The 23,126-nt window shown below is 32.1% G+C and overlaps 3 protein-coding genes across 4 annotated transcripts in view; 1 reads left to right on the forward strand and 2 right to left on the reverse strand.

Annotated features, from left to right (window-relative positions):
- Positions 1–3,946, reverse strand: part of LOC129940057 (uncharacterized) — a 25,826-nt gene extending 21,880 nt beyond the window's left edge. The window contains exon 1 of the mRNA XM_056048284.1: positions 3,811–3,946. The gene's annotated coding sequence lies outside the window, so the exon portion shown is untranslated. The remainder of the gene's footprint in view (positions 1–3,810) is intronic.
- LOC129940061 (zinc finger protein 180) overlaps positions 1–21,756 on the forward strand; it is a 24,731-nt gene extending 2,975 nt beyond the window's left edge. Inside the window, exons 1-6 of one of the 2 annotated variants that reach the window (XM_056048288.1) lie at positions 6,954–7,169; positions 7,269–7,472; positions 20,650–20,966; positions 21,051–21,185; positions 21,251–21,361; positions 21,420–21,754. In XM_056048288.1, coding sequence (XP_055904263.1) covers positions 7,035–7,169; positions 7,269–7,472; positions 20,650–20,966; positions 21,051–21,185; positions 21,251–21,361; positions 21,420–21,546 — 1,029 coding nt within the window. In that variant the 5' untranslated portion in view covers positions 6,954–7,034 and the 3' untranslated portion in view covers positions 21,547–21,754. Of the gene's footprint in view, positions 1–6,953; positions 7,170–7,268; positions 7,473–20,649; positions 20,967–21,050; positions 21,186–21,250; positions 21,362–21,419 lie in introns of those variants that run through there. The other variant, XM_056048290.1, reaches the window with a different exon arrangement.
- On the reverse strand, positions 4,385–6,075 carry LOC129940056 (zinc finger protein interacting with ribonucleoprotein K). Its single transcript, XM_056048283.1, has 6 exons — positions 5,823–6,075; positions 5,509–5,754; positions 5,125–5,441; positions 4,930–5,064; positions 4,746–4,856; positions 4,385–4,671 (listed from the first exon to the last, which is right to left on the reverse strand). Exons 1-6 carry the CDS (start codon positions 5,973–5,975, stop codon positions 4,572–4,574), a joined length of 1,062 nt encoding a protein of 353 aa, XP_055904258.1. The 5' UTR covers positions 5,976–6,075; the 3' UTR covers positions 4,385–4,571.
- Positions 21,757–23,126: the final 1,370 nt, after the last annotated feature.

The following is a 23,126-nucleotide window of genomic DNA, read 5'->3' on the forward strand; positions in this document are numbered from 1 at the left end:
TCAAGTTTTTGAAAAGATATTTGAATCGATATTCAATTTTTACAAACTTTTGTTAATTTTTGTTCGGTTTTTAATTTTTTATAAAAAAAACTGTCAATTCGATTTTGTTCAAAATTTTACTGAATGTTGAAAATAATATTTTTTCAAAGATAAAAGTAAATTAAAGCCAATATATCAAAGTTTTGAAAAGATATTCGAGTCGAAAATCAATTTTTACCAACTTTTAGTAAAGTTTTTTTTAATTTTTATTTTTTATAAAAAAAAAAAACTGTCAATTCGATTTTTCTCAATATTTTATCAGATTTCAAAAACATTATTCTCCGTTGCTCAAAATTGTTTTGGAGACGAAATAATATTTTAGTCGTTAAATTTAGGAGGTGACAATTTTTTTTTTCAGTTTTTTTGATTTAGAAAAAAACCGTTAAATAGATTTTTTTGCAAAAAATATACTTCTTTGAGATCACGTTACAGTTTATTATCTAAAATTTAATTCAAGTCTCTAGCGTTTTTGGTTCGTAAGATATTTAGGGTTAACCAAAATTTTCACCTTTTTTTAAACTGCTATGGTAAAAAAACCACCCACGCAATTTTCTTGAGAGCCCTTTCTGCATCTTTCTGCCTTATTATCTGTATAAGAAAATTTATTTGAAGTCGATATCTCTTCTGGTTCTTGAGCTATGGAAGACGAAAAAACGTCGCGAACGTACGGACGTAGGGACGTACGAACGTACGTACACACGCACGCACAGACATCTTTCTAAAAATCTTTTATTTCCACTCTAGGGACCTTGAAACGTTGAGAAATGTCAAAATTTTGTAAGATGTAAATAAAACATTTAAAATAAAGAAAGTAAACAAAATGAAGAAATTGGAATTCGATCAGTTTTGTAAGTTAATACAATATGGAAAATCTAAGGCAATTCAATATTTTGCATGCAGTCCTTTTGCAACTAAAACAGCTTTTTCCCGTTTGGCATACTGTAAATTAGTTTTTGGCATTATTTTGCCACTCAGTTTCCACTCTTTGCCATACTTCACCTGTCGATCTAACGCAATGATCCTAAGATGAAATCCTGCGTTTAAGGATCCCCCAAAGATGTTCAATGGGGTTGAGATCCGGGGACTAGGGTGGCCAGTCTAGAACATTGACTCCTTGAGTTTGAAGCCAATCGCGAGTGATTCTTGCAGTATGTTTCCGATCATTGTCTTGTTGAAAGACAATGTCCGAAAGTACCTTACCCTATTTTCTTACCGATGGATGAGACAAGGCTATCATTCAATATTTGAGTGTGAGGATTGTGCTGTCATTCGACCATCTACCTTCGAGCGAGCACACCCCAACTCCTGAAAAATACATCCCCATATCTTTCTTTCTTTTACCAAACGTTTTGATAGAGGCTCTTTGGGCTTTTTCCAAAACTATTCTGTGCCATCGGAGCCCAGACGATATATTTGCTTGCAAAATGCAAACGCAGCTTTCGGTGGCGATTCGTCAGTAAGGGTTTTCTTATTTTTGCTCGTCCTTTCATTCATTCGTCCTTGTCAGAACTCTTCTAACCGTTTCTAGGTTTTCATCAACTCACTGAGTAGCTGATAAGTGCTGTTTTATTTGTACAGCATTGTAAAATGTTCCAGTGATGACAGATCTAACGATGTTCCGTTTTGTAACAGGATTCAATTTGGGTTTTCTTCTTGACGGTCGACTTTTTGTTGTTATATTAAGCATCTTTCTGTAATTGCTGACAGTACTTATTGAACATTTTAGTTTATTCGAGATTTCTCTATGCGTATTATGTTCCTCTAATAACTTTTTTATACTTTCCTTTAAAAAACGGCTTATTCCTTTCATTTTGTAACCTTTTTTATTTTTTATAGAAAAAAAAATAATTATAATAAATTATTTCAAAAAAGATTCAAAGGAAAAATAAACACGGGACAAAAATACTACAGCTTACTTACTTACCTTTAATTTTTTAGAGAAGATATTTGCTCTGTACAACTTCACTGCAAAAAAGAACTCACAAAACTGATCGAATGTACCTATTCCTCAATGACCTTGTATTTGGTAACGGTATTTACGATTAGCTGTAATTCTCATTGGTAAATCATTAAGCTTGTTTACTTCTAGCAAATCATAAGTAAAATATTTCTGCAATGTCATTTGGTAACTTTTTGTAAAACGTGGCTCACATTCGATCTAAAATGTGCGTGGTTGGTAAAAGATCATTTAATAGAGATTATCTACATTGGAGACGAATATTTTTCGAAATCTAAGCGAACTTTCTGATCAACAATATCACTTTTTAAGCAAACAAATATTTGAAACCTTTCTAATAAATGGATAAACATGTTTCTCTTACTTTATTTTTATACTCGTTATCTGTATTTTGTGGCCCATGTAACATTTTTGATAGTGGAAAAGGTCAGCATGGTTCTAGTCAAGGCTTTGCGAAGCATGTAAATGAAAGACTACATACCTTCACATGTAACAAGCTTGAGATATTGAAATGAAAACTCGTCCCAAAGCTGAAAACAGAATGAACTTCAAGTTATTTGAGCAATTAGTAGCCGAAAGAAAATACGATGAAATAAAATAAATAAATATGGATCTATAAATAAAGGGAATTTCATTATGATGAATTATGATGTTATAAGCAATATAGGAATTCAATCCATTTCTTTTAAAACATTTGCGTACAAAGTTTTGGCAATTCAGGAAAGGGAAGAACATCATATTTTGCATATGTTTCTGATTCTTGTCCGGAAGCTCCAACATTTGTCGGCTTTTTACAAAACGTAAATGGCTACATTACTCGCACACAGGAATGGTTGAGAATTGTAAGTCACTAGGCCCTAGTTATCAACGGACTGTTGCGCCACCCAATTCATTCATTCTTTCAAATGGCTAGTTAAGAAGAAGTGGTCCAAAGTAGAGAAGGGTCGCAGGAGGGGGTCCTTTTTTTTTTAAATAATATCCATTTATTTCTGTTCGCGACCAATTATTGAGAGAGTTGAAGGGAAGGCAATTAAACACTTAGCAATAAAAATGGTTATGTTTTTGCGTCTAAGCTTGGTTCACATGAGTGAAAAAGTGGAAAATCAATTCGGAAAAATGCAACCACTTTCAGAAATTATATCCGGTTGATCTTGGATGAGATTTTTAAGAATAGTGTCTTATAGATTTCTACATGGGTATAATAAGTTTTCCCACAAAAATTGGATTTTTTTCGTGACGCATGGAACACAATTGGAATTGTTAAAAATTTGTTGGCATTGTTTATTGGAACTTCGGTTACGTGGTAACGAGTACCGTACCGTACAGCTGTCTTATTTGCACCCAAACATTTTTTTTTTAAATTGTATTGGAATTGGTGTGAAGAGGGTAAATCTGCTGAAAAATCCAGACCTGCAGGTTTGATCTTAAATCGGAAATAAATCAATGTACTTTTTCCGTAATGGTGAAATTTGTATTTTGACAGATCTAGATCAAGAATAATTTGATTTATTTTAGCCATGGAAACCCCCATTATCCAACATTTTTTTGGAGCAAAACAAAACAAAAATATGAATTTGAGGCAGCTTGATCTTCATATAAGAGAAAAAGAAAGAAAAGAATTGAAGAAAGCATTTCGATATGTTGAGGTTGCTTAAAGAATATAATTGTGAACTGCAATGTCAAATGTTAGTGCAGAAAGATCTTTTCCCAAATTGAAACTAATAAAAGGCTATTAGATGTCTATCATTAACGAAGAACGCCTCCAGAGTTTAGCTTTTTTTAAATAGAAACTGAACTTTATAATCAATACTTACATGGAATAAAAATTTAAAAATGCTATCAATTTATATTACTTTATTGTCTTTGTTCTAAATGGCGCTAAAATGTTTAACCCGATACAAGCCTCTGGTTAGCCTAATACCGTTATAATCAATCTTATTGTAATTCGCGTTTGATATTGGCAAATATAATTTTAAATACAAATGTCATTAGTTTTCAAAATAATTTTCATTTTCATAAAATTCAAAATGGGTAGAGTAGCAATGTTTCTTCTAATAAGAATTTTAGGTGATGAAAATAAAGAAAACTAAATAAGGGGGGAGACTAGAAACTGTTCTAATTAGAGAAAGGTGTCTGTCAGACACAAAGTTAGCGAATAGAAAATGTTGCTTTCCTCACAAAAAGTTACGTTCCACTAAAAGTATAGTGCTACCCTAAGAAAACTTGCTCGTAACGCCATTCGTAATATAAATATTTAAAAATCACATTCGTCATTTAAACACAACACCCATTGCAATAGGGATGAATAGCTCACAACCTTCTTCCGTTGATCAAGTGACCATTTGGTTTGCATTCTTTTTACACCGATTTAGAATAATTTCAAAAATGAATGGAAAGTTTGAATCTGTTTTTAATTTCTTTTTTTTGTTCCTTGGTACTGATGTATCATTTTATAAATCTTAAATTACATCATTGTTTTATGATCTTTTTTTCTGTCTTAAACAATCTTAGCCTAACCTACAGGGTACGTAGACAAGCCGTGTACCGTATATGAAAAACAATCGATGCAACGATGTTACTGTATCTTAGCATTTCTTCCATTAAAATTGTAATGGGTTCTTTCATGCGATTGCTGATGATGTCGCTGACTAAATCTCTTATCGCAAACTGAACAACTGTAAGAAAATAATTATCAATGTTAATTTTTATTTTATTTTTTTTTGTATAGATATATGGAAATAGTTCAAACCTGTACGGTCTCTCGCCGGTGTGGATTGACATATGGACTTTAAGTACATTCGTGTAGGCAAAACACTTCCCGCATTCTTGACACTTAAATGGTCGTTCATTGGTATGTATCCTTGAAAATCAGATGGAAAACAAAAGCAGTGAAAATAACAAATACAAATTATTCCTCGTTGCCCATCAACTACCTTTCGTGTTTGTTTCGTGTTGAACTATCCGCAAAACTGCTTGTACAGAATTTACATTTGTATGGCCTGTTTCCTGTATGTGTGTTCATGTGCCTGGGAATTTGGGCAGCAGATGAGAATTTTTTACCGCAAATTCTAAAAGTATCAGCTATCATGATAAGAACTTAATATTAATTAGAAATTAAAAAGTCTTACTCGCATTCATGCTCTTTTTCCTCGGTGTGTCGTTTTATGTGTTGGCTAAGTCTTGATTGCATGTCATACATGTTGCCACATATGTGACAGATAAACTTATTTATGGGATGAGGTTTTCGTCCTCTAACTCCGTTTTTCTTTTCCCTTTTCGATCTACTCTTGGATTTATGTTTGGTTTCTTTAATATTTTCTACTTGTACTTTCTCATCGTCTGTAGGATCGATTGTAACCTCTTCAGGAGTTTGTTTAGTTTCTGCAATGGGTAGCAAATCTTCGGGAGAAAAACCATTGTCTAATGTTTCATGAAACTCGTTTGTCTTTGGAAATATAAAAAAATGTTAAGAATCTTTCAAAATAAATGTTCTTAGGATATCTTATAGTTACTTCGGTTTCAGGAGAGAAGGCAGATTCATATATGATTGCTTCCTCTTTGATAAAATCCTGTTCAGTTTCGGCATCGGCATCGACATCTACTTCAACCTTAACTTCTTTGGCTTGTTCTCTGGATTTTATGAATTTGAGCATTTGGTAGTAGGATGCTTGGCAAGTGTTTCGGAAATTAAATGCTACTTCGAGGTCTATCACGCATTGATTACATATTCTATCGGGCATTCTATCCTCTATTTGAACCTTACAAGTAGAGGGGTTTTTTGATAATTTTTAATTGGTCGTCCTGTGTTTAAAACGTTGCAACTTACTGGGACTCCTCCACATTTAATGATCTTCTCAACAATGTCTTCTTCATTGGGTAGGGACGTATCACCAAATATGTGTTTCATGTCTGAATTTGAATTTTGTAAACATATTCGGCAAATAAGTTGCCAATTTATTTCACTTTTTTCAGAATCCATAATTTTTGTATACAAAATTTTGTTTTGATTTCTGGAAAGCGTAAAGTTAATTTTTTAGGAAGAATTAAAAAGTGACATTACAATTGGCAGCATTTAAGGAAGAGAAACGCACAAAAAAGACCACATTAGCTGTCAAAAACTTTTGGTTTGTTCAGATAACTGACATTTCAGTAAATCACACTGTTTAAGGTTGATTTACACTATTTTGTAATATCTTCTTGTGCTAACGATTTTTATTTAAATAAATCACTTCATTTTCTTCCTATTCAAACAGAAATTATTTATCCACAAGGAGAAACTTGTAAGGAAGTTTTAAGTGCATTCACTTAAATTTATAAAAAACTTTAAGAATTAGTTTTCTTTATTTTCGATTTCATTTACAAATTAAAATTGCATACATCTTTTTTGGCGAAACATCATTACTTTAAATTGCAAATTGAATTAGATGTCAAAGTAGTTACAACTCTCAGCCATTCGTGTGCATGAGTCAATGAAACGGATGGAGAGGACTTACAGTTTTGTCCTCAGCCATGATCTTTCAAACAAACACAAAACAAGAGTGGTATAATTTAGAGGTTAAGTTGCGCACGAACAATTTATCCGTTGGAGTGTGGATGGTATTTGGAATGCGAATAGAGTTTGACAGTTCGTAGCGACCAAACTGCAATTCATTACTAACAAGTTGTTTTTATAAAATTTTCTTTAGAGAAATGTTTGTTTTAGGCAAATGCAAATTATATTAGCCCAACATTAGTGTTAATTGGTTGCTTATAATTTAAATGTGTGGAATTGACTTTTTGAAATGAGTAAAATCACGTTTGTTCGTCTATTCCATTCGTTGTTCGCTCTCATGTGCAAGATTCATTGTCATACTGAGTGAACATTGTACAACCATACAAACAGACATAATTTTTCATTCTCTTAATTTTTCGAATTGGACGCGGCCACTCAAATTTGTGTTGTCACTTGCCTGTCAAACTCAACTGTGTTGTTTTCTTTTGTGATCATCAAATACATTTTATTATTAAACATTTAAATTAAAAATATAAATATAAAAGAATGAAAGTAAATATAGATTTATCAGTTTGTCGAATATGTTTACAAGGTAGTGAAGATGAAATGAAATCCATATTTGACGAAGATGAAAGTAATTTGACAATATCTATGAAAATTGAATCTTGTGGCGGAATAAAAGTAAACAAAATTATTATTCTTATTTTAGTCACTCTCCCAAATTCAATATTAACAATTTTTAATTTAAATTTCTTTTTCAATTTTTGTATCATTATATAGATATCAACAAACTATGAATTTCCAACGAAAATCTGTAAAAAATGTCATGCATTTCTATCCATTGCTCACAAATTTCGGACCATTTGTCAGAACTCTGATGATTATTTGCACGAATTTGTTTCAAAAGGTGATACCTATGAGAATGAAACTGTGGAAATGTTAGACATAAAACCATTGAGTCGGAAAGAATTGCATAAGTTTCATGTAAGTTAAATTTAAAATATCCTACTTTATATTTTAGTAGATAACATCGTTTTAGTACCTGTAAGATAAATCCTTCCTTGAATTCACCAGGTCTAGGGTTTTTTTACTAGATTAAAAAAAGGTATATTAAAGAAATTCTATATATTCAACAAATACAGTTCACTGGAATAGAATAAGTTGCTCAGCAGCACAATTTAATACAAATATAAACCTCTGTAGGCCCACAAACAATGCTGATAACGAAATTTGTTTGTGACAAAATTTAGCGCAGAACACTACAAATGTCTGAGACAAAAGCTAGGATTCCAGCTTTCGAAAAACGTGAGTAAATAATGATTTAACCCAGTTAAAGAAAAAACTCCTATGAGAACCGTTCGGCAATGTGAGAAAGCCAACTGGGACAGTCTCAATGAATTCTTCAGGAACTTTAACTGGTTACTATGCTTCCTCGATTGTGACGTGGATTCCAGCGCAGATATGGTCACATATTTAATTCTTTGTGGATTGAAAAATTTTATCCCGAATAGGGTAAGAGGTTATTAGGTTCAGAGATGTAAGTTTCCGTTGTTATAAAGCCAACCGTTCCGTTCCAACGGTCGTCCACAATGACACTCCTTACTCGATTGGTAAAGACAATTTATTGCAGCACAGTTTGCTGTCAATTCGACGCTACCGGAAAGTGTCATGAATCTTCCTGTTCTTGAGAGTGTAAATGATTCTTTGGGACGAATCTTCTTTCGTACTCGTGCAGTCGCAAGAGTACTGAAAGAACTTGACATACACAAATCCGCTGGCCCGGTTAGAATTCCCCCTATTATTCTGAAGAGATGTTCTCCAACGCTTGCAAAACCACTGCCTAAGCTTTTCCATCTGTCCTATTCTTTTTTCCTTCCCTAGTGGTTGGAAAATAGCATTTGTCCAGCCTGTCCCTAAAAAGGCGAATCCTCCTCTCCTTCCCTATCGTCCAATAGCACTTATGTCCCTTCTTTTCAAGGCCATGGAAACGCTGATTAATTTTCAGCTTAAGAAATATCTTGAAGAACGGCTTCTTAATGACCGACAGTATGGCTTTCGTAGCAATAGGTCCACAGGTCATCTCATGGTTCATCTCACCGAACAGTAGAACAAATCTGTACATCGTTTTGGAGAAAGGAAGATTATTGCACTTGATATTTCAAAAGCATTTGATAGAGTTTGGCACCAAGCTCTTTTATCCAAAATGTGTGCTTTTGGTATTGATGAAACTCTTCTTCGTTGGATTAGAAATTACCTTTCTAACCGTTCCATACAAGTTGTATTAGATGGTTTCAAGTCTGAAATTCATAAAATAAATGCTGGTGACCCCCAGGGCTCCGTTTTGTCTCCGACTCTCTTACTTTTATTCATGAAATGATCTCTTGTTTTTCACTTCTAGTCCATTAAACTGTTTCGCCGACGACAGTATCCTCAGCTTTTCATATTCGTTTCTAGATTCACATCCTTGTCCTTCGGATTTGGAACTTCAACGGCAGCGTATAATAAGCTCATTAAATTCTGATCTTGACAGCATTGTCCAATGAGAAATCAAAAACCGTAAAGAATTTAATGCTTTGAAAACTCAATGCTGTGTCCTGTCGTTAAAACGAAATTCAACTCTGATGCCATGAGCGGCACTTGCATCCAGGAAACTAATCAACTTTCAGTACTCGGTATATGTATCACAGATCACCTCTTATGAAATGATCACATATTTGATATTGCCAAAAATGCTGCTAAGTGCTTCGTGCAAAACTTGAATATAACTCCCTTATTTGGGCAGGTGCTCCTAAAACAAGTTAAAGTATTTTGGTATTTTGTTAGGCGATAGAACTTTATTTGAAACAATTACGTAACTCGAACAGCGCAGCTATGTTGCATGCCTTTCGTTGTTCTACCAGTATTTTTATAAACAGTGTTCTGTCGAATTAGCCGGTTGCATTCCCCCCCTCAAACAATTCAGCCGTAATACTCGCACTTCTAGGAATGCTCATCAGTTTACCCTTGAGCTCAATTTCGGGCGTACTGTTAAGTATAGAGATTCTTTCTTAAATCGCACATCGAGAATGTGGAATGCTTTGGCCAACTCTGTTTTTCCCTCCCATTTTGTTGTTCAGAACTTTAAGACCAATGTGCACCAGTATCTCCTTTTAAATCCCTCCCTATTTTCCTAACGCTCGCACTGTGTTTAAAAATAAACATATAAAGGGTACTAAAAACTAATAATAAATATAAATTTCAATTAGTTGCAATTTTAATACCATTACTAATTGCCATTGAATTGAAAATTCTAATGGTTCTTCAAAGAAAGCAGTTTTAAATTAAAGATAAGGTAACTGATTCGTTAAACAACTAACTTTAAAGCTTAAAACTAAAGCTAAAGCTAAGTATACACGATATTAAGATCTTCCAATATTGACATACTTGATTCAAAATATTTTAAGCAATTTTGTATCAACCTTGTAAAAATCCAAATAATTGACCGAATGTCCACAAATTTGATTTTGAATGATGTTCTTTCTTAACAACATCATCCAATTTATAATTGCCAGAAAGTTTTTGAGCAGGAAACAAAATGAAGCTAACAAGATTTTAAAAGAAATTGAAAACTACGAAAATCAAAAAAAAATAAGGGAAAAAGTTCGAAAAGTACTGGACGCATAAACAATTTTTAAAAGATTTGTTATTAACTGTTTCATTATTGTTTCCCTTTTAAATTATATATTTTTAAGTGTTTTTGCACGACCTGTTGTTTTCACTTGTAAAATAAATTTTCATATTGTCTGTCGTCTGTCGAGAAAATTCTCTACCAATAACTCTACCACTTTTATCATTTCCTTAAGTCTTGCAACTGTGTAAACATACAATAAATAAATGACAAAATTGTCAGCCGATTTATTACCAAAACATTGTCTAATATTTAGATAAAATCAACCAGTCGTATAAACGGACAATTTTCACTTGATAGACAGTTCCGCCAATATTGGTTAATCTTCCAATCGTGTATACTTAGCTTATACTTGGTTGAAAGAAATATTCTTGCCACAGTTTGTTCTACTTAAAATAGACGTAATGGAATGCGTATATTATATGCATTTGTACATAGTTACAAGGAAAAATTCTCATGCGTGAATAGACGAATTAAATAATACTGTCCGGCAAAATAGCTTAATTTATACGCATTTTTTGTATCACTATCTATAAAAGTCCAAGAGTGTGGGCGGAATACGATCTACTGCATCGAAACCGACAAATTTGTTCAGAAATCAAAATGCTCGTAGTAAACAAAACATAATTAATTAAATTTCACGAGTGTCACGCACCTCCTTAGCAAAAAAAATTCCTATCCCAAAAAACTCGCTTTGTAATGAATTTAGACCGATTTCAATATTTCCTTATCTATCTAAAGTATGTGAAAGGATAATGCAAAAACAATTAAGCAGCTTGATTAGTCGCAACAACCTTTAAGTCGATGTTCAATCGGGTTTTCGTTCACACCATAGCTTTATTACGGCACTGACTAAAATAATCGAAGACATAAGGACTGAACTTGAAATTGACAAAGTAACTTTTTTAGCCCTGCTAGACTTTTCAAAAGCTTTCGACATGGTGAATCATTCGATATTTCTGAATAAACTGTATCGCAAATTCAACATATCTTCAGAAGATAGTAAACTGCTTTCTTCCTTTTAGAATGATAGAAAGCAAGTTTTCTTAAATGAAAATATGTCCGATTTTTGTCTGATTCAAGAAGGAGTTCCCCAAGGATCAATTTTATCCCACCTTCTATTTTCATTATATGTGAATGAAATCGGTTTCAATATAAATGAAGTATCAAAACATTTTTATGCCGATGACATTCAAATTTACAAAAGCTGTCCATTGGGTTTTATTAAAGGCTGCGTTTTCACCCTAAATCAAGAACTAAAAAAGATATCTTACTGGGCGTCCTGCAATGGGTTGATTCTCAACGCAAGCAAATGCAAATACCTAGTTATATCAAGAAAAGAATTATATCTAACATACTTTCCTTCCATAATTTTAAACGAGAACCCATTAGAATTCGTAAATTCCAGTAAAAATCTATGGAACGCTTAGAACGCTGTGGACCGTCCAAAACATCACTCCATTTAAAACCAGACTAATGTTAGCAAGGACCCTAGTTATACCTTGGAAATTTTAATTTACCTAATGTAAAATGGTTATTTTCAAATGATGAAAAACAAACGTTCCCTTATTATAACTTGTCTAAGGATTCCGAGTATAATTTAATAGATAGTTTAACGGCTTTGAATTTGCATCAAATTAATATAATTTGTAATTCTATTGGACATATTTTGATCTAGTTTTTATTGATAAAATCTTGAAGCTCGATTAAATGCAGCTAGTTTTAATTTAGCAGATGACAATATACATCATAAAGCACTTAAGATTAAATTCAATTTTTCTGTTTTACTTGAATCCCAATTTGATTCTAATGTAGTTATTAAACATGATTTTAAAAATGCTGATTTTGTTTCTATGAATAGATATTTTGAATCATTAAATTGGATATAATTTTAAATTGTAATAACTTAGAGTTAGCTTTTACTATGTTTAGGAATATATTGGATCAAGCTGTTTTTAATTTTGTTCCCATAAAGAAATTTAAAAATTCAAAAAGACCAATTTGGTTTAATAAAAGTTTATCAAGGCTGAAAAATGTTATGATTCAACTTCATAAAAAAAGTAAAATTTCTGTCTCTATTCGCGAACAATTTAAAAGAACTAGGAAAGAGTATAATTTTTAAAAAAAATTTACTTATAAACAATATATTTGGTCTCTGGAGACAAAAATAAAGAGTAATTCGAAAGTTTTTTGGTCATTTTTGAATACGAAAAGAAAATCAGTTGGGATTCCATCTAGTGTATCTTACAATGGGGTCTTTTCAAAGAACTTAAGTGATATTTGTAATAATTTTGCTTTATTTTTTCAATCAAATTTTGCTGACTTGGGAATAAATTATGATCAAGATTTTAATAATTCCAATTCTAATATAAATGCTGGTAGCCTTTGTTTATCTTTAGATGATATGTTGTCAGCTTTATCATCTCTGGACAATAGTTTCTCCGATGCACCAGATTTTTGATATTCCTCCACTTCTTTTAAAATTTTGTAAATATAATGTCTTTGCGACAAGGTATATTTTTAGATACATGGAAACATTCTCAGATTACTCCTCTGCATAAATCTGGATCTAAGGGATCTGTCGAAAATTATAGACCTATTGCTAAACTTCAGTTAATTCCAAAAGTATTTGAAGCAATTGTTAAAAATAAACTGTATAATTTAGTTAAAAATCATATTTCTCAACATCAGCATGGCTTTATGAGTGGTAGATCGACAGCAACCAATTTATAAATATATTCGAATCATTGTCTTGGTTGCTTAGAAAATCGCTTGCAAGTCGACGTTATTTACACCGATTTTTCAAAGGCATTTGATCGTGTGCAACACAATATTCTTTTGAAAAAACTTGAGCTGCTTGAATTTCACTCTTCTCTCCTTGACTGGATTAAAAGTTATTTGGTTGGACGTAGTCAATATGTTAAAATTGGTGATGTTTTATCAAATAAAATAATAAACTTCTCAGGTGTTCCTCAAGGTAGCCACCTTGGGCCACTCCTTTTTATTCTTTTTATTAATGATTTGCCAAATTATATTTCCTATGCAAAGTGTGTCTTATATGCCGATGATCTCAAGATTTTTAGCTGTGTAAGATCTCTATTAGATGCCAGTAAAATTCAAACTGATATTGACTGCATTGTTAACTGATGTGCTATGCATGGTTTATATTCCAATATTAAAAAATGCAGTGTTGTTACATTTTTTAAGATACTAGATCCATTAAGTTTCAATTACAAAATTGATAATCATCCATTACAAAGGTTAACAAGACAAAAAGATCTTGGAGTTATCTTTGACTATAAAATGAGTTTTTCGCTTCATATTGACCACATTATTTCTAGGGCTAACGCGATGTTGGGTTTTGTAACTAGAAGTTCTAAATCTTTTGAAGATCCATATACTCTAAAAACTCTTTATTTATCCCTTGTCAGACCTTTGCTTGAGTATTGTTGCATTATATGGAATCCCTTTACTCAATCAAGTATCCTTAGGATTGAAAAAGTTCAGAAAAGATTTACCAAATTCGCCTTACGTAAGGTTTTTCGAAACTCAGATATTCCATCTTAAGAGACCAGGTGTAAATTAATTGATTTAAAACCTTTAGTGCAAAGAAGAAAGCTATATTCGATACTCTTTGCTTTCGATATTTTGAATTCTAACATAGATTGTTCTAATTTGCTATCAATGTTTAATATTTATTTACGTACCTTCTCGTAGTTTTCGGCCTAGAGATGGACATTTTTTACATGTTCCTTTTCATAGTACAAATTATGCCAAACACAACCCAATTACTGATTCCTGTATTGCTTTTAATGAATTTGATTTTTTAACTGATTTTAATAATAGTAGGTTAGATATTAAGAGAAATTTATTAAATTTATTATAAACTGTATTATTTTAAGTTAATTATATTGAACTCATATGTTATAAACTCATATTATTACTTGATTCAAATGTAGTCTCTATAAAGTCATGTTACTTGAAAGACGAAAATAAATAAATAAATACCTGTTCTCACTCATGGATGCACTCATGGACTCGAGATTTTAATCAAACATGATATTACGATGGTAGAGAAGTCGAAAAAAGTGGGTCCCGCGATTCCGTCCGGTCGGTTTTGTCTGTCTGTCCACGCTCCTACAGCCTAAACCATTAGGTCGATTGAGTTCAAACTTGGAAGTTAAGGTTTTGAGCAGATTCGCGTTAGGCGTTTTTTTCATTTTTTTTTAAGATCAAAACTAACAGTGGCCCCCATACAATTTTTTTAGTCAAAAACCGAAAAATCGAATTTTCTCAAAAACAAACCGATAGATTTTTTTTTAAATTTTCTCTAAAATTTTATTTTTTAATTTAGCTTCTTTTTATAAGAAAACCATATTTTTGTATTGCTCAGGAAAGGTACCGCTCATAGAACCGTTATTTTGTTTTTTAATTTTCTCAGTAACCTATGAACTGATTTTAATAATTTTTTTTCTGAATAAGCTTCTATATTGCCTTAACAATATTTGATTAACAAAAATGCAATTTTTAATTGTTTGGATTTTTTAAAAAATATTGAATTTTTATTTTTCAAAACTCTATATCTCAAAAACGGGTCAACAGTTTTTTACGAAATTCAAACGTAAGACGTATATTTACAATTACTAAACAACTGCATTCCAAAAATATTTTAAGAACAAAATTGGAAAATTGTATATATAAAAAATTAATTTAAAAAAAAACCGCTCTAACGATTTTCAAAATAAAAATTTGAAAAATCAACGGTTTTTTTATTTATAAAATGGCATTTAAATTTTTGAAGACAAACTTCTTTTTCAGGTAAAATTTTGAATCTTAAAATATTATTTTTTAAATTATTTTAACTGTACATGAGCCCGAAAGAGCGCATTATTTTGACAGAATTGTAATTACATTCCTATCTTTCATCCAAATTAATGCATTTGGTACACATTTATATGATATATTTAATCAACAATCTATTTTAAAGAGTCTATCAAGAAGTATTATCTTGGTAACTTTGTATATGTTATTTTAAAATATTATTCTTTACGAATAAGGTTGTTTCACACATGATTTACTGGCTTACTTAGTACCGACAAGTTAAAGAAACTGGCCAGAGAGAGTATATGTATTTTCTATTAGAAACACTTTTTCAACGCATACACATTGTACAACTTCTACAACTACTGCTTACGTGTCACTTCTTAACTAAAATCCAAAACGCACAAGAGCCTGACTGTAAACAACACATGAAAAGCAATCTCTTGTACTTGTTCGTATGCTTTTTTTTAAAAACTTTAGTGAAAAAATAGGCTGGACGTAATAACTCCATGTTTGCGCTGAAAACTTAAGAAGGAATGTTGTATGTACCTTCTAGCCACCAATAAAATTCCTTCATTATCATCATAAACATGTCCTTATCTATCTATCTGCATAAAGCTAAGCACGCCAAGTGAACTATTCTATGGTCGTTTTAGACATCTACCTGCTACCTAACTACATAACCAATAGGCGATCGCCTTACAATTTAAACATTCATGGTCTGCCTCTTTCTTATCTTATTTATTTTCCATCCTGGTTCTTCTAATATGAAATTACAATAAAGCTATCTAAAGGAAAAGAGCTTTTAAGGAACAAGTTGAATCTATATGAATCGTATTGTAGCTTTATAGTTAATAGAAACCATTTTTTATATACAAAGATCGTACACAAGTAAAAGCAGACTTATGAATGGAAATAAAAACAAATATCGGTAAAAGATCCTAAACAGCTGACTTAAGCATGCAAAAGTTAGTTTCATCCCCTTATTATATACAATAATAAGCCATTTTGTTTGTTATATAAAGTGCATTGATATAAATAAAACAAAAACAAATTCATCAACCTTCATATGAAAGCTCTTTATGTGAAAACATATACGAGGATAGACTCAAATAAAATGAAGGAAATTGTGTTGACTTTTTGGGTCGAAAATTAATTATCTCCCTTATTCTGCTGGCTGCTTATGGGAATGGGAATAATATTTTTCTCTCGCTCCCGCTGAATTTCTCTACTTTCAAAACTAAAGGCACGCCAACGACGCGGCATCTGGTCCTAAAAGTTTCTGCTCATGAGAGTACTATGGTTTTCATATACAAAGATCGTGCGGTTTTTTTTTACAAATTAAAAGGCATTTATATCTTTGAAGACAAACTTATTTTACAGGTATTTTTAAATCTTTTATAAGTACTTTTTAAACAGACTCTTAGCATACAGGAGCAAGTTCGTGCGACCCAGTCGTGCATTTTATTTACAACTGCGATTCCATCAGCAAAAATAAACTAAACATAGCCTTTAATAGTATTATTCGATACATCTTTCGGTTAGGAAGGTACAACCATGTTTCACATTTGCAAGAGATTCTATGCCTTTAAATGATTTCTTGAAGCTTTGAACATTGATACTGTTTTTAAAAATCTTGAAAACACGTCAACCAGCCTATCGCAGAATGTCAACATCAAACAGATCGACATCGGTAATTTTGCCACGCTTTTCGTGTTTGACCTCAGAAAGGAATTTTTCATCGCTGCATGTCGCCTCTGGAACTCGTTGCTCACTCATCTGCGGGATATAAATGATATGCACATTTTCCAAAATAGTATTAAAATCTTCTTTTTTAACCAGAGCAACTAAATTAACTTAGCTTATCGTCTTTTCTTAACTCTAACTATCTTTTCCTCCTTTTTTTCTTCTTCTAATTCTATTACTTCTATTATTCCCTTGTTTTCAAGTCAAATAATATTTTATCGATAAGTATTTGTTTTTCTTTTTTCTTTAATTTTATTTTATTTTAATTTAATTTTATATACTTTTCTTTTGTATTTATTTTTATATTTTGAATTGTTATCTAAAGTTCAGTCATATGCTCCCACAAATTTCTAAGATATCTGTTATCTTACTGTGTAAGCTTTATAAATAAATAAACTGAAACTGAACTGAAAGTTAAATTTGAGATTTTAATTGCGACAATTAGTTGTAAAAATCGTCTCCTGTGCTAAATCAATTTTCTGAAAAGATTTTTGGCTTCTCTGCTGTTGCATAAAATTGTTAATATTTACTACTCCAGTCGTCTATTTTTCCAGGTCTATTCCCATTTTCAACCAATTTAACTTGATCCATTTTTTGCAAGGTCATATATTTAAAAGAAATTGCAATTAGTGATCTGATGATGTGCATTAGCCTAGTTAAATAACTCTTTGAAATTCAATGAACAATTCCCTTAATGTGATTACTCCTTTCTTTTAATAGTAAAAGACCCACGATGCTTAATGTGGATATAATGAAGCGTCGTGAAAACCTTTTAGATTTGGAAGCTTGTATGATAAAAATCATACAGGATGTAATTAACCCACCTAATCTTAACCTGACTTTCCTGATCTGTTCGACTTAATATTAATCAACAGGAATTCAAAAGGCAACATCTGCAATAAAAATGGATCTGATATGCTTGAGATGTTGCAAATGTATGATTCTGTTATCCTTAATGGATGTACGGATGGAGATGAAGAAGGACACTATACATTCGTATCAGGGCAAGGAAAATCAGTTATTGACTTCTGTGCAGTTAATAATGACTGGATAGAACGAATCAATAAATTTGAAGTAGAGTGCAAAACGTTCTCAGATCACATGCCAATAAAAGTGACATTTTCAACTGAATCCTCTAACATTCAACAAAATTTAAATTTGCTACCGAGGCTTAAATGGAAGAATGAGGAAACAGCTGCATATACAATTTTTTTGGACAACTTAATATCAGCAAATGTGACAGCTGAATCTACCGATGCACAATCTATCCATCTTACAGAGTGTATTAGAAACTCAACATTAAACAAAAACTTCAACACCAGCACAAGTTTCAAACAAAAATGGTTTGACAAAGATTGTTTAAAAGCCAGGCAAAAATCTTTTGCACTACTGCGAGTGATGCGAAATTCAATTAGTTACAATTTGAAAAATTGGTACATCGAAGCTAACACTCAATACAAAAATGTATGTTTAAAAAAAAAACAGAATATGAAAACGAGCAAGCGCTAACTCTTGGAAGAACAAGGTGTTCGAAAGAATTTTGGAAGATAGCTAGAGGAATTAATGGCTTTAAACATATAATCGGACCTGAATTATCTGCAGAAATGCTCTCCTGTCACTTTGAAAGTCTTCTTTGCAATTACTCCAACCTGGCGTTTTCATATGCTAAACCATTAGTATCGGATGAAGATGGTATAACATACGAGTTTTTCGCTAATGCAACACCTACGTTTTTCAACCCCTTGAAAACTTTATACAATCAAGTTTTTACATATGCGGATATCCCTTCCTCCTTTAAGAAGTCCGTGATTTTTCCCATTCACAAAAAAGGTGCTTTGGATAGTGCTGAAAATTATCGAGGCATTTCATTTATGAATGTTATAGCTAAAATTTTCTGCGGTATATTAGCAGAGAGACTAGACAAATGGGTGACACAAAGAGACATCCTCTCGAACCTCCAAGCTGGTTTTAGGAAAAATTACTCTACAATAGAACACATTTTTACACTTTCCTCAATTGTAAAAGCTTTCCAAGCAAGGAATAAAAAAGTGTACTCGTTTTTTGTCGATTTTAAAGCAGCCTTCGATCTAGTGAACAGAAACGCGCTCTTTTATAAACTATCGCAACTGGGCATATCTTCGAAGTTCATAAATGTAATCAAAGAAATGTACATTGAAACAAAAGCAGTAGTATGGGATGGTTCGGCTTATTCAAAATGGTTTGTTACAAGTAGGGGAGTGAAACAAGGTTGCCTGCTCAGCGCTCTGCTCTTCTCGCTTTTTATAAATGACGTAGTAGATGACCTTCCTGGAGGCATAAATATCGCAAGTACTACAATAAATGTTTTGTTATACGCAGATGATCTCGTCCTATTGTCCGAATCACCTGAAAATTTACAATTGATGATAAATCGGTTGGCGTCTTACTGCAACAAATGGGGGCTGACCATCAATACCGCTAAATCCAAAGTGATGATTTTCTCACGATCCGTACAATCTCAAACTCGGAATAGGTGGTTCTACAATGGGAATCTCTTGGAAATATCTAAAGAAATAAAGTACTTAGGAGTCAAGTTAAACTCAACTTTGGATTTTAACAAACACCTATTAGAGAAGGTCAACAATTCGCAGAGTTTGTTGAATTCAACATGGAAACAAGTTTTTTCAAACGACAGGATACAATTATCAGCCAAATACAAAATTTTTGATGCTGTTGTGAAATCATCCTTGTGCTATGCCTCTCAGGTTTGGGGATCAGAGGAATATGAGGTTATTGAGAAATTCAAAAGGAATTTTTTGAAAAATCTTTTCAATCTTCAACTCAACACACCAAGTTACGCAATCTACTTGGAAACAGACTAACCTCAACTCATGACAAATACACTTAAAGCACAGGCTGATTTTATAATCAAAATATGTGCTTTTCAGAACTCCAGAATATCAAAAAAGATGCTTTTATATGAATTGAGGAATAAGGATTGGTGGTTCGCGAAATGGCAATATATTGGAAGCTCTTGGAGAGAAATGCTCCGTATAGACATAAACAACTTGTGCAATGTAAAAGATCAGCTCTATAAAATTATCCAAAAGAATGAAGACTCAATACGAGATGCATTCATTATTAAGGCCTGCGAATCTGACAGCAGACTTTTATACTCTCAACTTGATTTTAACTTTAATAGTAGAAATTACTTCAACGATTCACTGAGTTACAAAGAAATATCTTTAATCTTTAAAACAAGAAGCGAGACACTCAGTTTAAACGGTAATCCTTACAACGGCAGCTTCAATCAATTTTGTACCCTTTGTAATCTTAAATCCAAAGAGGATTGCTTTCATGTTATAAATATATGTCCTATATTTAAACAACAAAGGATACGTTTCTTTGGTAAACAAACATTAACAATGCAAGAAACACTTCAAATTCTAAACGGATGGGACTGGAAAATGTTAAGCAACTTTTTGAGTGCAATTTACAAATACCGAATGCTTTTAATAACAGAATATGTTTGATTTTTGTATCTATTATCTAAAGTTTTTAATATTTTAAATAATAAAAGTACCTATATTTACCAACCAGGCTGACGGCTTAGCCATAGCTTTAATATTCATATAAATAATTATTAACTCTGTATATATTACTTAATATTAAGAGCCTATATACGATAGATTTATTCAACAGGGTATATGGTATCCCCCATGTACTAATGTACCGCGCTTCTGTAAATCGGCAAACCCTTATTTGAGATCCCCTACTACTTTTTCATCTCTTGATTTTTAAATTAGATACATTTACTTTTCAGGTTCATTTTGTGTGGTTCAGCTAAAACCTTCTATTGATTAAGTGTATTATTTAAATAAAAATACATTTAATTTAATAAATACATCCATTTTTACTTTCATGTAAAAAAAAAAAACACTTCTTCAGAAATCTAAAACAGAATATAAAATTATTCCTAAGAAAGATGATTCAATTGATAAAGATGACTCGGATTATTTATACGATGATGTTAAAGACAACAATGGAGCCTATTCCGATGATGATGGTGATGACAGCGAATTGGATCAAAAGCACGATATTAAACCGCTCAAAACCCTATCCATGGACGAAGATGGTAGTGCAGTAATAAAAACAACCAAAAAACAAACACACATTTGTGAAGTATGCGGCAATACGTATCAGAGGAGATATTGTTTAGAAGCTCATATGCGTAGACATCGTGGAGAAAAACCATTCGAATGCGAGTAAGTTGCAAAACAAAATTAGATTCCCTTTGATACTCGCAATTTCTAAACAAATACTTTTGGTTTTTTTTTCATGTGTTGAAGGATTTGTAAAAAATCATTTGCATTAAATTTTCAACTGACGCGACATATGAGATCACATACAGGCGCGAGACCCTACAAGTGTCAATATTGTGATCGGACATTTGCAGATAGATCAACAAACGTTAAACATGAAAGGTTTAAAAATTTATTATCATAATGTACATTTTTCAACAATTTTATATTTCCTTTCTTTTATTAAGAATTCATACAAATGAACGGCCATATAAATGTGAATCATGTGGAAAAGCGTTTACATATTCAAATGTTCTTAAAGTGCACATGATGACTCATACAGGAGAAAAACCATTTACGTAAGAAAACAAAATTACTATGTAGAGTAATATCAATTAATTTGTTTTTCAAATTTAGCTGTGAACTTTGTGGAAAAAGGTTCTCTCAATTACATCACTTACGTGCCCACCTTCAAACTCTACAACATCAAAATGATCCACAAGTAGCGAGACTTTTATTAAAAAGCGAACCTATAACAACATAGACTTATTTAAGTACACATACACATATACATATGTAGAATAAGAAAAACAGTGTTATCTATATTATATTCAAGACCATTTTAGCTTGTAGTACCTTTACAACAACAACAACAAGGATTGTAATATCAACTTTGAGTATTTCAATCTTTAATTTGAATTAAATTATGTAACAAATCATTAAAGTACGTACAGTGCATAATTTCTTTTTATGTATTTGTTAAATATTTCATTTCAGTGGCTCCCACGACTAATCACTAATCGGACAAAAAGAATGTAAATTTTAGAAATATAATTTCTCCAAAAATATAGTAGAACCTAATCATCATTGTTTTAACATATTTGAACTCAAATAAAGTTTCCTAAGGCCCACATAAAAGCTCTTTAATGTACAAGAACTAACAACTGCTTTTTTGCACTTATAATATATAAGTGTTGCAAACCTATCAGTTTTAGTCGATCGGTATAAGGAGGCACATTGGATGTATCATCCCATGGGAGGCCACATAAGGCAAATCGAACGAACCGTCTTTGAACATTTTCAATTCTAAGTGAATGGTTTTCATAAAAGGGAGACCATACTTGGCATGCATATTCAAGTTGAGGACGGACTAGGGAAATGTAAAGTGCTTTAGTTACATAGGGATTGGAAAATTCTTTTGACCATCTCTTAATAAAACCGAGATATCTATAAGCTTTATTAATAATTTGGTCCAAATGGGGGTGGAGATTCAGGTGTTTGTCGCGCATAATACCAAGATCTCTAATAGAATCCACTATGTTAACGGCGTCATTAAGGAAGTAGTATACACTATCAGATGGGAATTGTTTGCGCGAAAAGGTCATTTGTTTACATTTAACTCTAGGAAATTATGCATGCACATTAGTTCTCTTGCTGCTGAATAAAAATGCATTGATTCATGTTATTTTATAAAAGAAATGTTACAATTAAACAATCAAAATGACATATGTAAAAAACATTGAAATTCACGTGTAAATTTATACTGTTTATAGGTATGTTATTGTACAATTGTTTTAAGCGGTGTAACTTCTAAACGCTTGCTCGTAGAAAGTTGATAAGTTATTTTGTAGTATATTTAATGATGTACAAAGTGTAGATTTAAACTTTTTTGAAGAGTTCACTATTCAATAGTAACAGTATTAAAACAAGCATTTTCCACAAAAAAACATTATTTTTTATGTTCACTTGGGATTTTTGGGAACGCTTTGTGCACTTGTTACTAACGATGTTTGTTTGTTGTTGTTGTTTGACTGTTTCCTGCATTTGTAGGTGGTGATTCCACACGAGAATTACTCTTTCAATAAGTGACGGCATCTTTAGCTACTTTCCTCTTCATCAGCTCCCACACGTTTTCAACTGGGTTTATATTAGGGATGATTCCCGGCCAGACCAACAGAGGGATGTTTTCTTCCCTCTAATAAGTTTTTATGGACCGGGCTGTGTGGCATAGAGCACCATCTTGCATAAAAATGTAAAATGTAAATATTGCGTATAATCTAATAATTATAAAAATTCTGCAGTGCGTCTTATAATATGGCCAGGGACTGTACATAATACACTCAG

The sequence above is a fragment of the Eupeodes corollae genome, chromosome 1 (genome assembly GCF_945859685.1).
Source record: "Eupeodes corollae chromosome 1, idEupCoro1.1, whole genome shotgun sequence".
Classification (NCBI taxonomy): Eukaryota; Metazoa; Arthropoda; class Insecta; order Diptera; family Syrphidae; genus Eupeodes; species Eupeodes corollae.

What these genes read in the sequence shown, in the direction of transcription:
- LOC129940056 (XM_056048283.1), bottom strand. Translation starts at nt 5,975, where the DNA reads ATGGATTCTGAAAAAAGTGAAATAAATTGGCAACTTATTTGCCGAATA. An exon ending in TTAAATGTGGAGGAGTCCCA is followed by an intron (nt 5,755 to 5,822) that starts GTAAGTTGCAAC and finishes TCTACTTGTAAG; the next exon opens with GTTCAAATAGAGGATAGAAT. An exon ending in ACCGGCGAGAGACCGTACAG is followed by an intron (nt 4,672 to 4,745) that starts GTTTGAACTATT and finishes ATTTTCTTACAG; the next exon opens with TTGTTCAGTTTGCGATAAGA.